This window comes from Trichomonascus vanleenenianus, assembly GCF_965637985.1.
Source record: "Trichomonascus vanleenenianus strain CLIB 3782 genome assembly, contig: TRVA0_012S, whole genome shotgun sequence".
In the NCBI taxonomy this organism is placed as follows: domain Eukaryota; kingdom Fungi; phylum Ascomycota; class Dipodascomycetes; order Dipodascales; family Trichomonascaceae; genus Blastobotrys; species Blastobotrys vanleenenianus.
The window spans coordinates 22241-38969 of NW_027481875.1; the positions used below are offsets into that span (position 1 = coordinate 22241).

Sequence of the window (16729 nt, forward strand, 5' to 3'; positions counted from 1 at the left end):
CGACTAATCATTTCAAGGACTTTAAATAACTAAACATATTGCAGTTTTTTGGGACCTGACGATGACTGCTGCTGCGTATAACGAAGTCCCCCTGAATACTCCCATGGAGGAGATCACAGCCAAGATCGCTCGTGTCAAGCAGGGCTACCGGGACCAGAAGATGCTTCCTATCGAGAAGCGACTGGACCAGCTACGGAACTTATTCTATGGCCTCAAGGACTGCGAAGAGATGCTCAAGGAGGCCGTTTATCGGGACTTCAAGCGACACCCGACCGAGACGGAATTCCTCGACCTCGGGGTCACTGAAGCTGAAGTCGATAACACAATCAACAACCTCCACAAGTGGGTCAAGGAGGAGTCCACGGGGTGGCCCGGTATTAAGTTCGCTACGGCGCGACCGGTCGTGAGCAAGATCCCGGTCGGAACCGTACTCATCATCGCGCCCTGGAACTACCCGTTCCTCCTGTCGTTTGCGCCAATTGCCAGCGCTCTTGCGGCTGGTAATACTGTTATTTACAAGCCGAGTGAGGTTATTCCTAACACTGCGCAGGCGATTACGTACATGATTGAGAAGTATCTTGACCCCGATGTCATCCAAGTCGTCAACGGTGGCGTACCAGAGACTACCTTAGTGCTTGACCAACCATTCGACAAGATCCTTTTCACTGGGTCTACGCGAGTTGGCAAAGTCGTGGCTCAGGCGGCTGCAAAGCACCTGACTCCGGCTATTCTCGAGCTTGGCGGCAAGTCGCCTGTGCTGGTTTCCAAGTCGGCCAACCTCAAGGTCACTGCGCGCCGAATTGTTTGGGGCAAGTTCGCTAACGGCGGCCAGACCTGTGTTGCGCCGGACTACGTACTCGTTGAGAAGAGCGCCGAGGCTGATCTTGTTAAGCATTTGAAGGAGGCTATTAACGAGTTCTACCCGAACGTGTCTAAGGATACCGAGGACCTTGCGCATATTCCTAGCGACCGACTGTACCAGCGGTTCGTTGATCTCATTGGAAACACGCGGGGAAATGTAGTCGTCGGCGGCCAATCCGATCCAGAAACGAGATACATTGCGCCGACCATCGTTACGAACGTTCCAGCCGACGACCCATTGATGGATGACGAGCTGTTCGGTCCTGTGCTTCCTATTCTCACTGTAGACGACATCAAGGAGGACGGTGTCCAGTTTGTCTTGGAGAACCACGACACGCCATTGGCGCTTTACGTTTTCACCAGTGACAACAAGGAGGCTCAGTACATCCTTGACCGAACACGATCGGGCGGCGCCATTGTCAATGATGTGTTGCTGCACGCTGGTGTAAAGACCGTTCCATTTGGCGGCATTGGCGAGTCCGGGTACGGCGCCTACCATGGAAAGTATGGCTTTGAGGCCTTCTCTCACCAGCGAGCGGTTCTGCGACAGCCATGGTGGGCTGAGGCGCTCATCAAACTGCGATACCCGCCATTCACCAAGTCAAAGGTGAACCAGATGCGACTCACTGGCACGATCAAGCCTTGGTACGACCGAACAGGGCCAGTCAGGAAGTCCTTCTTCAAGCGCATCTGGGGCGCCAAGTACATCTGGATCGTAATTGCTGCCCTGGCAGTAGCTGGACGATCCATCAGGTCGAAGTTGTAGACATTAAATGGACATAATTTTTAACAAACTAACGCATGATTTACCATAACATTGGGGGACCAGTCCCCCAAACCCCCTGCAGCTCCGCTTGGCGGAGGACGTGTACAGAAGTACAACTTGTATTATACACCATCGATACATTAATTCTCTTTCTTTTTTTGGGGGAACATAAAAAACGTTTAGCTAGACTGCATAACCTGCCAGACTCGGATGACGTTGTCAGTGTAACCAGCGAACAAGCTCTGGCCATCAGCAGACCAGGCCAAGGAGATGACCTGTGGAACCTTCTCGCCGGCGGTCTCTGGCTTGAGCTCGTCGAGCAAGTCTCGCTTCTCGAGGTCGTAGACCTTGATGGAAGTGGAGGTGGCAGCGCAGAGCCAGTATCGGTTTGGAGAGAAAGCCAAGGCGTGGATCTCGTCGCCAGATGGCAGAGAGTACAAGTGAGCAGAGCTGTTCAAGTCCCACAAGATGATGGAGCCGTCCTTACCACCAGAAGCGCAGAGAGACCCATCTGGAGAAATGGTAATAGACGAGATGTAACCGTTGTGGCCAACGTTGTCGGCGAGCAGCTTTGGGTTCTGGATGTCCCAGACCTATAATAATAATTCAGTTAGCAATTTGTCATCAAAAAATACGCAGTATTTTGATGTAGGATCAGAGATCTTGGTGATATATTTTGTGTCTCATTCGAGCCGAAGCCCGTCTGAAGTAGCAAATATTATTATCCATCACCTCCCACAATCAAAAACCAACCAATTGAGTAGAAAAAATGAAAAAAACTTACCTTGACGAGCTTGTCCCAACCAGCAGAGACAATGGTGTGGGCATCAGCAGCTGGGGAGAATCGGACAGTGGAGACCCAGTCGGAGTGGCCCTTGACGGCGCTGTCGTAGGTGAACTTGCACTCACCAATGGTGTTCCAGACCTTGATAGCTCGGTCTCGGCCAGAGGAGACGATCTGTCGGTTGTCTGGGGAGAAGGAGACGGAGAGAACGTCGCCGGTGTGGCCAACGAATCGCTGCAAAGTAGTACCGTTAGAAATGTCCCACAATCGCAGAGTCTTGTCCCACGAGGCGGAGATGGCGTAGGCACCGTCCTGGGAGATGGCAACGTCCTGGACAATGTGGGAGTGACCCTTGAGGGATCGCTTTGGCACACCGTAGGAGGCCTCGTCTCGGGTCAAGTTCCACACAATGACGGTCTTGTCTCGAGAACCGGACAGGAGAATGTCCGGGTTAGAAGCGGAGGTGGCAAGGGAAGTGACCCAGCCGTTGTGGCCTTCAAGAGTACCTCTTAGGACAAGAACTTCGTTCTGGCTCATCGTGTTTGGTTGAATGGAAGTAGTGTGTGAAAGAGAAGAGTCGGTCGTAGTATTGAAAGGTTTTTTTTTCACCGCCGAGTCGCTCTCTGAAGTGGTGCAATACTTAACTGCCCGGAATTGTTTGCATAGTGCGAGAGCCCGCATTGCTTAATTGGGAGTTTGAAGTCGCCCAGCGCAGAACGTAATTATGTTCAGCCGGTTAATGGCCCATTCAACGTTCAGCCGCACGTTGGGAGACCCCCCCTCCTCCAGTCGCGCGACGCACTCGACTCGGACACCGCGTCACTTTCTGATCTGTTGTCGTGCTGATTATTACGCCTATTTGTGACTGTTTTTCCAGGGTCTCATTTTATAGTTAGAGTCACGTGCTAGAACTCGCGTCTCCAGGGAAACGCGAGACGCGACATGTCGACATTTTACGTTATTCGGGCGAATTCACCGTAGTGTCGTGTTATTAGAACTCGCATCAAAAGTCGAAGTATTAATAAATAGGTACATGGTACAATGTTGAATCTAGGTCGTAATGTTGAACATCGGTCGTTATCGGTCATTTTCAAAGCCGTCGTTGCAGTAGGCCATTAGTAAGTCTGCGTCGTAGGTACTTCTCCATCTAGAAATATTAGGACTGATCCTGCTTCGAAGCGTCCTCCCTCTGGAGCAATTCGTCAATCCGCTTCCAGAGGGCCTCTTCCTTCTGTTGCCCTGCCAGCTGCGCTTTGGGCGCAAGACTCACCGGCAATACCTTCTCTTTAGACATAAGATGCAACGTCCTGATCTCTTTACGCAGACCAGTAGACACAAGCTCAAGCAATTCGTAGTACTTCTCTGTAGAATCTTTGAATTGGCTTCGCGCCTCAGCAGTCAGCGTCATCGAGTCTGAGTTGGAAGTAGCCGCCTTCTTCCCCGCCTCTAGAGCCTTGATTGCTGATGACGCAGTCTCCAGCAATTCAATGATCTTATCGTCTAATTCGTGCAGCGCAATAAGCCGCTGCTTGATGTCTTCGTCCGCCATAGGCGCCTCGGATAGTTTTACCTCATCGTCTACGCCGTTCACCACCGCCATTCTATCTGTTCGTCGTGTGGTATTGTTCATGGTGGTGGGGTTTGGATCTGATTGGGACCTTAACCGAATGCGGCTCATGAGGCTCATGCGGCTGAGACATAACTCTTCCCCCTGTGCGACATAATATATAGAGGCAATAAGTTATGTTCTTTAGGGGCCAGCCCCTCAAACTCCCCATGGCGACGGTTCGCGTCGATATATCGTAGTCAATTGGTAATCTTCATTGTGCGCATGTCAATTTGACAAACATCGCGCCCACTCTCTTTCGCTTCGCTGAATAGCCTCTTCACCGTGTCCCGAGTCAGTGCACCTACTTGACCGGCTGTGCCTACGATCCAATGGGACCCTAGCAACCCATTGTCGTAATAAACCCTCGCCTCGCATGTAAGCAGATCAATAACCATAAAGTAGTGGTAATGCTTTAATGTGAAGGAGATCCGGTACGCCGAGGCACAGATGTACCTATTATCGACTTTAGGAAATAGATTCCAATGGATCGTGTTTTTGTCCTGGAGGAAACCCGATAGCTTGGCATCCACAAACAACTTCCAAGCAACAGCTTTTGAATCGCACAGCTCGGCTAGCGGCGCAATATGGATACTGCCTGTGAGCTTATGCAATCGGAAGATATGTGAATCAGTGACGAAGTGAATAGCAGTCGACCGTTCTGGTGCCGTTCGATCACAAAGATTAATCTCTAGCTTGTCTCGCGAACTCTTCAGCATGTACAGGTATAGCTTGGTCTTACTGATGACGGCAATCGCCGTCTGTCCTAGGACGAAACTAGCGGTAGCGTATTCCGGGAGCTCAAATTCCCATAGTTTCACGAGATCCAGAGTCTCGCCCCAGAAAACCCCCAAGTAGCTGGTTTCATGCCCCAGGGCATCCGGCACCCCCAAAGAGCGATAAATAGAATAGCCATTGTTTGCAATTGCCAGCCGATTGACAAAACGAATAGGCTTTCTCTCAGGATCTAGCTTGATTTCTGGGTAACCACAGCGGTTCTTCCCTTGCCGGAAAGTATGGCTGGACCGATCTGGGCAGTGTCCTCGATAGTAGAACCGCCTCTCCCGCACGTTAATGTCTGCTTCCGAGGCAGGTACCCCAGTCGGAGGATATCTAATGTCGAGTTCTTCAGTAGGGTCCGCTACGCCGTGTGAAAAAGTGTACGCTTCAACGTGAAGTATCTGGTCAAACGATTCTGGAAAGGTGTCGAAAACGAGCTTCGCAAACTTCCTGCGCACTCTGATCGGCGAAGACTGAGAACGGAGCCTCTGCTTGACTAAGAAACTTGTGTACCATCTGTTAAAGAATGGTCCTAGCGTACTCTCCACTGATGTATGTTGAAGCCGTGATCTCAGCCGTTCGCCAGTGAGATGCTCGATCTCGTTCGGATCCAGCCAGCAGCGTCTCTTGAACAAACGTTCGTCGTTTTCAGTCAAATATTCCTTCCATGCCTTGCAGGTAAGCACACACGACAGTATATCTACAGGAGAGGTGACCTCTCTGAATATAATATCCAAAAGCTCAAAAGGTAGCATGTCGCCCACCCACTTCAATTTATTTAGCCATGCAGGGTCCTACGCTACGCGGTTATATTTCACTAATATGTAGAGACTCATCATTAATCCTACAATGGCTTTATATATCTTGTACGCTCATGACTTCTCGGAACTTGAGTTATGCCGTCAGTGCGGCTTACCGAGTCAATCAGTCATGCGCCAGGGCATAGTACCAAACCCTCCACCCGTTCGTGATCTGCACACAGTCGGCCGCCGATAGCTTACTCAACCCGTACAGCTGACTGTTCAAGCAATGGAAATTGATGGCCTTTTGCGAAGATAAACTAAGGGAGGGAGGCACACATGAGTATATCAAACACGGGGGTGGGTGAGCCGCATGCGGCGAGCACGCATTGGTGAAATAGATTTCCTAATTGGGTAACAAAATGAAGAAAGCTGAGACAACATGAAATGCTCATCGTATGATATACCAACTTACAATTGAATGCTGAATGTATAATCTACATGCTATAAATGTTACGATTGAATGCTGCATGTCTAATCGACAAGCTATAAATGTTAGGATTAAATGCTGTATGTCTAATCGACAAGCTCTAAAAGTTACAATTGAATGCTGAATGTATAATCTGTAAAAGCTACAATTGAATGCTCTTGCCAATTTCCATCATGGCCTCTTCACCACCGTTCTCCAACTCCGGAGCGTTAAGGACTCCAGCAATGCACTTCCACGGGTCTCGCGAACCGCCCCACGCCAGCACCTGGCTCTTGAACTTCTCGCCGGCGTCGCGGCTAACTGGGTCGCTGGCAAACACCTGGGCCCAGATCCTGTCGGCGATGGCACGGTCAAACAGATAGCAGTAGTAGGTAGACCCGTAGCCAAACAAATGGCCAAAATACGTGTGCCATTGTGACTCTCGCGAGGCCGGGAACAACCCATGCTTCGACTCCATCTCATAGTACGCCTCATGAGGAATAAAGTGCGGCGACAGCGAGGCGCTAGAATGCATTGTCTGGTCCAGAAGAGATAACTTGATCTGGTTGTACGTCTCGCAGTGCTTGAATGCGTCTTGGACGTTGAGATAGGACTCTAACAGCGGCAGAGGCAGCGGCTCACCCGTCTCGTGATGCCGAGCATACAGCGACAGTACCGCCGGAGAGGATGCAAATCGCTCCATGAGAACACTGGGGAGCTCAACAAAGTCGGTAGCGCATCGCGTGCCGCTGACATTGTGGAGTGAAGTACGCCCCAGCATAGAGTGGATAGCATGACCCATCTCGTGGAACAGGGTCTCCACCTCGTTGAACGAAAGCAGACACTTGCCGTTCGGTCCCGTGGTGAAGTCACAGACCAATGCAATTATAGGGCGCTGGTACTTCTTTCCGTTGAGCTCCAACAGCGATTCCTCATATGAGGTGCTGCTTTCATCAGGAAAGACCTCTCGAGAGCACTGGACGGTGAAGTGGGCCGGGTTCGGCGACTTGCCCTCTCGCTCAAACAGGTCGCAGTACATAACACCAACACGCCCCTCGGTCTCGGAAATGACGTCGAGACGTCGCACGTCCTGGTGCCACACTTCTCCATACCGAGTCTCGCGGGGGACGAATTTTACACCGTAGATGTTGCTAAACAGCCGAGAGAGGCCCTGCATGACCGTGCCCAGCGAGAAATAGGAAGACAGTGTGTCGAGTGCATAGGTCCGGCTTCGCCGCATCTGCAGGTACCGCGCCGAGTAGTAGTCGCGGTCCCACGAATTGAGCACCGCTGTCTCTGCATTAGCGTCATTGGCCTTCATTTCCGAGAGCTTGGCCAGTTCCTGCTGGGCCAGCGGGTAGGACCGGGAGCTGAGCCCCTTGAGGAACCTGTTTACATTGTGTGGTGATTTGGCCATCTTATCAGCCAGCTCGTACTCAGCAAAGCTCGAGTAACCCATCATCTTGGCGAGCACTGCTCGCTGCTGGAGAAGGCCCTTGAGATGGGACTCCTGGGTTTCGGACGCAGACCGCTGGGCTAGCCACAGGTCGCGGCGCACCTTCTCGCTAGCGATTGTCCGCATCGCGATGCCGCTGACTGGCCCAGAGGTCGGGATCCGGACGCGCCCAAATCTCGTAAGTTGCCGGGCCAGCTGTGGGTCCAGGCCCTTAGCGTCCTTCGAGTAGACGCTGATGTAATCCCTGGTCGGCCGAGCCTCGGTCAGGAACTGCTGGCCCAGAATCGAGACGGCATTGGAAATCTCAATGAACTTTTGTCGCGTTGTCGGATCCAGCGTCACGCCGGACCGCTTGAAGTCATTAAGCAGAATGCGCCCTACCGCCAGCTCCTCTTCGCTGAAGTGCGAGCTGACTGCCTTATCGTTGAGCACCTGATCCAGCTTGCTGTACATCTCAACGCTGGTGTTAAGCACGTTCATGTACTCGTACATCTGCTCGTGTGAAGCCTGTGCCGCCGCGAGGAACTTGGAGTTCGGGTGCGACATACGCACAAACGCCACCATGTCGATGACCTTGCACAGCGTGTCGCTGAGCCGGTCGAGGTTGCGGATGACGTCTCTGAGCTCCTGTGGGGCCGAAGCGTTGATGATCTTCGCAGCCAACGACTGGGCCTCAGCTAGCGACCGCTCGGAGAACTTTGCGATCCCCTGTGGAGAGGACAGGTACGGGTTCTCGAAGAGCCCTGTGGGCGACTTGTATCCCGAGGAGTTGAACCCTCGGAAGAACGAGGGGGAGTCGAACACTTGGCGCAGGTCGTCGTCTTTGAAGACCTCGTCATGGTACGCCGGATCAACGGCCTCTCCGCTGCTGTGGACCCTCTGGGCCGCATAGGAGTACCACCGGCGACTCGCAGCCGTCCTCCGGAGCAGAGCCGTAGCAGTTCTCTTCATCTTCTATCCTGTTGGTAAGCGATATCGGAGAGAGATCCGTTGGTGATTTGGGATGGTCTCAGATCACCAGCGACCTCCGCGAAGCGGAGCAACGGGGGTTTGGGGGCTGGCCCCCAAGTTAAACTCCCCTAGGACTCTGCTTCGTTGTAATCACTACACGATAAAGTCAATTGAAGTAGAGATGAAGCTTGGGGGGACCAGTCCCCCCAAACCCCCCTGGGGCACCGCTACGCGGAGATTCCAAGGCCCCTCTGGATTTGGTTACGGCTTGTAAAACATTTTGTAATGGCGTAACAAAGTCCCACCATTCTGTTACACCTTCCTGTAACAAGACATTGTTACTCGCTACAAAACTACTCAGAACTCCTGGAAAACCTAGTACAGCTTTCATTTTAATTACTGTGGGTTGTAGCAATTGGGGGTCCCCCAAACTCCTGTGGGGCACGGCTCTCAAACGCGGGGAATCATCGTAGGACCAATTGAATCTGATAAATAGAGTTGAGCGAGTGACCTTTATGAAAGGTCGCATGTAGCGACAACATGGACAGAAGGAGTATAAATAGGGGTGGAATTCTCCCTTGCAATCCTCTTTTTTTCCCTCGCGGCTCTTCCGGGCCGCTAGTTTAACCATTAGAGGGAGAATCTTCACCTGTTCAACAGTTCCCGACCGAACGCACCTTTTAAGGTGATTGTCCAGTTCACATCTGCTAATATCGAGTAATATCGAAGTCCAGTTTAATGTATCGACTTTCATGTAAAACTTATTTAATATATTATTGCCAGAACGCGGTGCTTTTTTAGCTATAAGATGCTTTATTTAGATTATCATGACCGATGCACCAAATGATACTGGTAGTACAGGCAATTTCAAGTACATACCATGCTAATAATCAGTGGCGAGCATATAAGATACGAGTCAAGTGCTCTTTCAGTGTTGCCACGGTAGTCTGTAGTAGACCTTATTCTATAGCATAAGGTCTATATCAGCAGATATGTGGATCGCATTCATAATGGGGAAATTGAAGTCTTCAGATGCAATATGGAGTAAAGCTTACGATTGTGCAGACGTGGAGTTCCAAGCCAATTCTACCAGCCAGTTTTGTTACAGAGCAGCCAAGGTCCTTAGATACTCGAAGAACTCCGCGAAGCGGAGCTACGGGGGTCTGGGGGCTGGCCCCCAGAACTCGGCCCCAGAGCCAGGGCCAGCGTACCGGGAGAGAGGGCATTTCTAAGCTATATTACAAGTGATATCATTAGTTACTTCTTGGCGCCATGGTGGCTGTGGGGGTGCTCTGGGTCTACAGGCAGGTCCTTGCGCATGAGCAGGACGTCCATCGAAGGCGGATCGTACTGCTCGACGTTGCCCTTCTTCAATTCGTCCTGGAGCTTCTTTAGCTTGTCGAGTTCGAGCTCGGAGGAGTTGACCAGGTCGCCAAACTCGCAGCCCTTGGCTCTTACGCGGGCCTCCCGGAGCATGTCCTCGGCCTTGGCGTACTCCTTCTGGTGCAGAGCAATGACACCTAGGCCGTAGGTAGAAAGTGCCTGGACTTCGGCCACGCTGTTTTCTCGCCGGATTTTGCCCGGGAGTTTACCAATGACGTCGAGAATGACGTGGAAACAAGTAGAGGAGTTCTGAAGCGAGTCCTTTGCCAGCTTCTTGGCCGTCTCGGCGTCTTTCTCTTCCTTGGTCTCGGTTTTCTTGAGTTCCCGCACCTCGAGCTCCTCAGACTGCAGGTAGAACAGAGAGCCCACGTTGTAGAAGGACATGAGAATGTCGCCAATGTCACATCCTGCCGTAGTCATCCACTCCGTAGTCGCAAGCTTCGTCTGCAGAGCGTGGCCAATGTCGCCCGTCGCAAGGCACAGCGCAACGTACATATCCCGAGCATTGAACAGTTCGTCTCTGAACGGCTGCCACGCAGCCATCTGTTCCCTGTTCTTCGACTCCTCGTCTACGCTCAGCGCCAAAGAGATGTTCTGCGCCATGTACGGATTCCGCTCGTTGGCAATCATCTTGGCCAGCTCGGGGCTTCGCGCAGCCACCTCTTTCTGCGCCAACTTGAAGTGCACCAACAGGCCCATCTTGGCAACCGTCGGGTTAACAGCGGACTCATGCATCGCCGTCTTCAACGCGACTCTCAGATCTCGCTGGATCAAGTGCGGTCGCAGCCCAGCCGGCACTGCCATGCCGTCGACGAGAGCAGAGATGAACGAGATGCCCAATTCGCGGTACATGAGCCTTGCCTCCTCCATCATGCCCAGCTTTTCGTACATTTCGCAGATCTTGATCTGTAGGCCAGTGTACTCATCGCTCATCTTGTCCATGTTCGCCTCGTCAGCCTTCTCCAGCGCCTCGAGGTATTTCTGTAGAGCCAGGTTATAGTCCTTGTATCCCTTGCCATTGCCGTCGATCTCAGCACGGAGGCCCTCTCGCAGAAGGGCCGCTACAGACGGCGGGTAATTATGGCGCGTATAAAGGCGGAATGCTCCATATGAGACTCCCAGAGCGACTGCAAAGATGATGGGCCATCTCCAGGACCGCTTGGGCTCCGGAGGAGGGGGCTCTGGGAACTGGAACGCATGGGTAATCGAACGCGCGCAGACACGGGACCCTATTGCCGTCCTGCTTATGCCACAGGCTCCCGAAAGAAGCCTCCTTCTTCCAGCAATTCGTATCATGTCGTCGTTGGCAAGCAGTTACAGCACGCCTATCTTAGTAGCAGCTAGCAACGGGACCGAAGGTTTGTCGGGACAGCGTGCTCAAAACTGCTTACCCAAGTAAACTTCAGCACTGGCCAGTCGCCACAGCAACGGCTTCATCTGATTTCCAGCCGTGCATTCATCTGATTAATCCCTAATAGACTGGTAGGATGTGTGGTAGATATGCGTTTGGAGAGGCTCAGCTCATCCAGCACCAGATTGAGCGCTCTCAGCTTGCCATTGAGGAGGTGAGGGCCGGGCGGCAGTCGACTATTCAATACAATGTGTCTCCAGGGCGGTGGGGACCCGTGTATCGACACGAGAGCTCGAATCTCGATAGCACAAATCCTGATACTCGAGATAGTGCTACTCGCCCAGACTCTAATCATGATAATTCTCACTCTAGTGATAACTCTCACTCTGGTCGTACCGAGAAAGGGTATCGCGGGGTGGTGGATTGGATGAAGTGGGGACTGGTACCTCGCTATTCAAAGGAGATGGGAAACATTGGCTACACTTTCAATTGCCGAGCTGATTCCCTGGCGAATAATAGCAAAATGTGGAATGCACCTAAGCAGAGGCAGCGATGCATTGTGCTGGCTCAGGGCTATTTTGAATGGAAGAAGACTGACAACAAGAAAATTCCTCATTATATCAAACGCAAAGACGGCAAGCTGATGCTGTTGGCCGGCCTATGGGATGTTAACAAGCACATTGACAAAGAGGGTCTCTATACCTATACAGTTGTCACAACTGACGCACATAAAGGCATGGAATGGCTTCACTCTAGGATGCCGGTTATTCTAGACGAAGCCGACACTGAAGCTATCAACAAATGGCTTGACCCGAAATACGTGTGGAACCAGCATTCCAGCGAGCTTCTTGCCATGTTGAAGCCGTTTGACAGTAGCAGGCTTGACATTTACCAGGTATCCAGCGACGTTGGTAAGTTGAGCAATGACTACGAGGGATTGACAAAACCGCTGAAGGAGAGCAAAAGGTTGATTACCAGTTTCTTTGGCGGGAAGTCAAAGGGCGATAAAGTGAAAGAAGACAAGTCTGGCCTGAAGAAGGAGCCGATAAAAGAGGAAGAAGATGAAGTGGAAAATGGGGAAGAGCAGAGAGGTTCCCTAAAGGAAGAAAGAGATGAAGTGAAGGACGAGGAAGAGCAGAAAGCTTCCGTCAAGAAACAAGGAGAACAGCGCGACTCAGTGAAGGAGGAGACTGCTGCAGCGGATAAATCAGAGCTGAGCCAATCTCCTCCTCGTAAACGAGAGCCACCTAGGCCTGCGCCGTCTCCGAAGAAGAAGCAGAGGAAACTCGACGACAATCAAAAGTCAATCACTTCTTTCTTTTCATAAGTGAATACGTTTGTTATATGGAGCTGCAATAGACATGTATCACGGGCAACTTTGTTCCAAGCCAGTGGTCTCGGTTCTACATTTACAGGGGAATTGATTTTGAAGTCGATAGATCCGGAAAGCCAATTGCGCCGAGCCTTGTAGCGGCGCCATTTACAGAGATATATTTGGTAGATGGGTTGCTATGACTCTTTCTACGGAAGAAGATCTTGAGGAGAGATTCTCGCCAATTAGGGCGTTGGATATATATTTGAGCATTAGCGAGCCAGTCTGTGCCATTCTCGACGATGATCCAAAATTCCCAAAGTGTCAAACCCTTTAGTGTATTGTGTTCCTGTAGATCTCTCTTATCTCTCGTATTTCCAAACGACTGGGATTCACTTCGGGCGCTACATGGGAGGTTTCCATCGTATGGCTATATGGCAGGTTTGTCATAATGACGTATGAGTATAGGAAGCCCTTAACAAGATAAGTTAGGACGATGTTACAATGCAGAGAATCCCCCCACAGTGTTGCATATCTTATGAATCTAATTGGGATTCATTACCGCTTCTGAGCACCCATTGCAGGGCACTTGTCGTACACAACGTCTTTATTATATCTTAACAGGATAGTAATCCCAAACAATCATACGCTCTTGATCGATTAAGCGAACTCCTTATAAGTTCTGATATGGCCACTTGGGGGCCAGCCCCCATGAACACTCGACCATCTTAATTGACATTTGTTGTTACAACCATACAAGATTTTTATATATCTCAGCAGGTTATTACACCAAATAATCATATGGTGGAGTAACCAACACTTGAAACGCCAGCTAACTATAAAAGATGTACAAATTGAGCACACTAGCAGATGGAGCAGGTTAGAGCTTGGCATATTTAACCTTCTCTTTCTTAAGAGCCGCCATGGCGCCCATAAGCATATCATGACCGACTCCGTGAGCATTGAACTCCGCAATCTGCTCCAGAGAATCAGCATGAGTATGGTCAATGGCATAGTTGATGGACTTCTTAGTGCCGTGAACAGCAACTGGGCTCTTGGAAGCAATCTCCTTGGCAAGCTCTACAGCATGGTGCAACGCAGTGGCCTTGGTGTCGAATACCCGGTCGACAAAGCCCTGCGACTTGGCCTCGTCAGGTCCAAAGTTCCTGGCGGTGTAGGCAATCTCCTTAAACCAGCCAAGGTTGTTGACGATCTTGGGCATTCGCTGGAGAGTGCCAATGTCGGCAGCCATGCCAATGTCGGTCTCCCGGATCGAGAAGAGCGCGTCCTTCGAGGCGTATCGAATGTCGCACGCCGACAGAATGTCAATGGCAAGTCCGATAGACGGGCCATGAGCAACGGCAATGACTGGTTTGATGATGGTATGCGGACGGCTAATCGCCTCCTGGAACTCCCTGATGAAGTAGTACTTGTGGATGGCCTTTCGTGCGGCCTCGACGTCCTCCTGGCTCGGTCGCTGGGCGACCGACTTGACGTCCAAGCCAGCGCAGAAAGCCCGACCGTCGCCGGACAGGACAATAACCCTGACCTCCGGATCGTGCTCTGCAATGTCGAAAATCTGCTTATACTGTCTGAAGGACTCCGGGTGGACAGCATTGAGCGCCTTAGCCCGATTGAACTGGACGTGTAGAACGCCCTCGGCGACGAACTCTACCTTGTACAGGGGGAACTTGTTATAGCTGCTCATTGTTGGCTCTTTTTTATTAATGCTCAGCACGTCCGTTCCGCCTGATGCGTTATATACTGGCAGTCTAAGAGCAGGTTCACGGGCCAGTCTCTATCGGTCGGCGTATTGGGGTCCCGAGTGTGGGGGAGCTGAGATGATGAACGACCTCGGCAGTCGGAGGCATCGGCCCTGGGCTGGGCATATGCGGGGAGACATACCCCTGGCAGGGCAGAACCGAGCAATTGAGGCCAATTCATCTATGAAGCAGGTATATTAATACGCAGACTTGCAATTAGGGCCTGAGAAAAAGCGATCATGATTGACTACTCGAAATTTTCCACTGATATCTACAAGGTTGAGGTCATCAAGCACCGAATCTTGCTGGTGACCTTAAACCGGCCAAAGGCCTTAAACTCCATTCCACAGGCTTATCACAAGAAGATGAGCGAGCTATGGGAGCTGATGGAGCAGGACGGGTCCCTCGTAGCTGGCATTATCACCGGCACGGGTAGGGTTTTCTCGGCTGGTGCGGACCTCAAGGACTGGCATTCCAAGAAGGCTGCAGGCGATAATGACTCTCAAGAGCCGCGCAGCTTCATGGGCCTCTCCAACCGCATGTCCAAGAAGCCGGTCATTGCCGCTCTGAACGGCTCTTCGTACGGCGGTGGCACCGAGACCGTCGTCAACTGCGACCTGGCAGTAGCCGTGCGAAGTGCGACGCTGTCGCTTCCAGAGGTGCGGCGGGGCGTCACGGCGATGGCAGGCGCTCTGCCGCGAATTGGCCGGCAGTTGGGCCTCAAGCGGGCTAACGAGCTGGCTCTCATCGGAGAGCCCATTTCCGCCGAGACGGCGCTCAACTGGGGCCTCATCAACAGGGTTGTCGAAACCCAGCAAGAGGTTCTCCCGGCTGCCATTGAGATGGCCGACAAGATCGCGCTTGGCTCGCCGGAGGCCATCCAAGCCTCACTTATCAGCATTCGTCGGGGCGTCGACGAGACCCGCTTCAGCAGCACCGAAGCCACCAAGCACGGCATGGAACAGGAACACCGCCAGGTCATGTCGATGGACAACGTGCTGGAGGGCCTTGCGGCCTTTAAAGAGAAGCGGGAACCCAAGTGGAAACCCAGCAAGCTCTAGCCATAGAATTCCTCAATTGACTGTTTAAACCTCAAACCTGTGATATCAATTATTACTCTATTCAGGGTTACCTTGGGGGGCCAGCCCCTCAAACCCCCCGTGGCTCTCTATGATTCATTCATCAGCATGGTCTAATCACAGTGCTCATTTCAATACATCAAGAATACTGGTTCCTCCCTCGATCGACTATGGCCAATCCATCAGCCTAAAGTACTCTTTCAACACTCAATTGAGCGCTTAAGGATACCTTGGGGGGCCAGCCCCCCAAACCCCCCGTAGCTCCGCTTCGCGGAGATTTTTCTAGCCCATATCTTAAGCGGAATTGAGCAATAGATCCAATTCATTTTATTAAATATCAGAGGCAACCGGAAGACCCGTAACTACTCTAATACGGACAACATCATTAGTGAATACGTTGCAGTGTAGTTGGTGATACGGACAATAGCATTAGTGATTACATTACAGTGTAGTTGGTGATACGGACTGTAAGATTAGTGATTACATAGTTGATGATAACTGTGAAGCAGACCATTCGGCATTATACTACACCCTCCGCTTCGCTACAAGGACTTTCGAAATGGCTTGACTAATACGAATATGAGCCGATGAAACGGATGGAATGTTCGGGAGATCGGCTCTTCCGGACTGGCGACAAAACGAAAATTCGATCGGATCTCCCAAATCTCTCCAAAAGTCTCAACAATGCTGAGATCAGTCGTTTCTCGAGTGCGCCCTCGGGCCGGTCTGCGGATGGCACAATCGCTGCGGACGTACTCGACCCAGGGCAGTGCAGCCCAAGGCAGTAGCGCTAGCAACGGCAAGACTTCGCTCAAAGATCTCATGAAGAGATACGGCTGGGCGGCGTTTGGCGTCTACATGACCATCGGCGCCATCGATCTGCCGTTGTCCTTCGTGATTGTGCATTCCTTGGGCCAGGATCGGGTCACCGAGATGGAGAGGTCGGTGCGCGGCTTCTTTGGCATGAGTACCAAGGACGAAGACCTCAAGACCATCTCCAAGGCGCCGCAGGACGGGTCCGGGGAATCGGAGACCAACTGGGGGCTGCTGCTCACCGAGCTTGGAATTGCATACGCCATCCACAAGTCAGTATTCCTGTTTGTCAGGGTCCCCGCGACGGCCGCTATTACGCCTTGGGCGGTCAAGAAGCTGCGCCAGTACGGGTTCAGCATTGGTGGCAAAAAGGCTGTGAGCAGCTCAGCTTCAAAGGCTGTGGGAACTGGCGTGACCAAGGAGGGCAAGAACCTGGGGACCACTCCAACTCAAAGACAGCGGTGGTGGTGGTTCTTTTAAGCCGCATTATTAAGGAACTAACACTAATGGGGCCAATTGAGCATAATTAGATTTTCATGTACATATTAATATTACCGGTATACCAATTGGGTTCGGTTTATATTGCCAATTTCAATTATTAATCATAACGTAGTA

The 16729-nt window shown here is 51.6% G+C and overlaps 10 protein-coding genes across 10 annotated transcripts; 4 read left to right on the plus strand and 6 right to left on the minus strand.

The window, feature by feature from the left end:
* Positions 1-61: 61 nt before the first annotated feature.
* On the plus strand, positions 62-1627 carry HFD1 (hexadecenal dehydrogenase; the record flags this gene model as incomplete). Its single annotated transcript, XM_076683941.1, has 1 exon — positions 62-1627. One exon carries the CDS (start codon positions 62-64, stop codon positions 1625-1627), a length of 1566 nt encoding a protein of 521 aa, XP_076541695.1.
* Positions 1628-1806: 179 nt separating this feature from the next.
* On the minus strand, positions 1807-2948 carry ASC1 (40S ribosomal protein RACK1 ASC1; the record flags this gene model as incomplete). Its single annotated transcript, XM_076683942.1, has 2 exons — positions 1807-2220; positions 2412-2948. 2 exons carry the CDS (start codon positions 2946-2948, stop codon positions 1807-1809), a joined length of 951 nt encoding a protein of 316 aa, XP_076541696.1.
* Positions 2949-3567: 619 nt separating this feature from the next.
* MED11 (Med11p) lies at positions 3568-4041 on the minus strand (the record flags this gene model as incomplete). The annotated part of the gene is made up of 1 exon (XM_076683943.1): positions 3568-4041. One exon carries the CDS (start codon positions 4039-4041, stop codon positions 3568-3570), a length of 474 nt encoding a protein of 157 aa, XP_076541697.1.
* Positions 4042-4217: 176 nt separating this feature from the next.
* On the minus strand, positions 4218-5552 carry TRVA0_012S00298 (F-box protein; the record flags this gene model as incomplete). The annotated part of the gene is made up of 1 exon (XM_076683944.1): positions 4218-5552. One exon carries the CDS (start codon positions 5550-5552, stop codon positions 4218-4220), a length of 1335 nt encoding a protein of 444 aa, XP_076541698.1.
* Positions 5553-6169: 617 nt separating this feature from the next.
* Positions 6170-8413, minus strand: OCT1 (metalloendopeptidase; the record flags this gene model as incomplete). The annotated part of the gene is made up of 1 exon (XM_076683945.1): positions 6170-8413. One exon carries the CDS (start codon positions 8411-8413, stop codon positions 6170-6172), a length of 2244 nt encoding a protein of 747 aa, XP_076541699.1.
* Positions 8414-9670: 1257 nt separating this feature from the next.
* Positions 9671-11092, minus strand: MGR3 (mitochondrial inner membrane i-AAA protease supercomplex subunit Mgr3p; the record flags this gene model as incomplete). The annotated part of the gene is made up of 1 exon (XM_076683946.1): positions 9671-11092. One exon carries the CDS (start codon positions 11090-11092, stop codon positions 9671-9673), a length of 1422 nt encoding a protein of 473 aa, XP_076541700.1.
* A 518-nt stretch (positions 11093-11610) lies between these two features.
* Positions 11611-12474, plus strand: TRVA0_012S00364 (putative peptide hydrolase; the record flags this gene model as incomplete). Its single annotated transcript, XM_076683947.1, has 1 exon — positions 11611-12474. The coding sequence occupies one exon, from the start codon at positions 11611-11613 to the stop codon at positions 12472-12474; it is 864 nt and encodes a 287-aa protein (XP_076541701.1).
* Positions 12475-13339: 865 nt separating this feature from the next.
* TRVA0_012S00386 (uncharacterized protein) lies at positions 13340-14167 on the minus strand (the record flags this gene model as incomplete). Its single annotated transcript, XM_076683948.1, has 1 exon — positions 13340-14167. One exon carries the CDS (start codon positions 14165-14167, stop codon positions 13340-13342), a length of 828 nt encoding a protein of 275 aa, XP_076541702.1.
* Positions 14168-14461: 294 nt separating this feature from the next.
* On the plus strand, positions 14462-15283 carry TRVA0_012S00408 (enoyl-CoA hydratase/isomerase family protein; the record flags this gene model as incomplete). The annotated part of the gene is made up of 1 exon (XM_076683949.1): positions 14462-15283. The coding sequence occupies one exon, from the start codon at positions 14462-14464 to the stop codon at positions 15281-15283; it is 822 nt and encodes a 273-aa protein (XP_076541703.1).
* Positions 15284-15985: 702 nt separating this feature from the next.
* NAT2 (Nat2p) lies at positions 15986-16594 on the plus strand (the record flags this gene model as incomplete). The annotated part of the gene is made up of 1 exon (XM_076683950.1): positions 15986-16594. The coding sequence occupies one exon, from the start codon at positions 15986-15988 to the stop codon at positions 16592-16594; it is 609 nt and encodes a 202-aa protein (XP_076541704.1).
* Between the last annotated feature and the right edge of the window lie 135 nt (positions 16595-16729).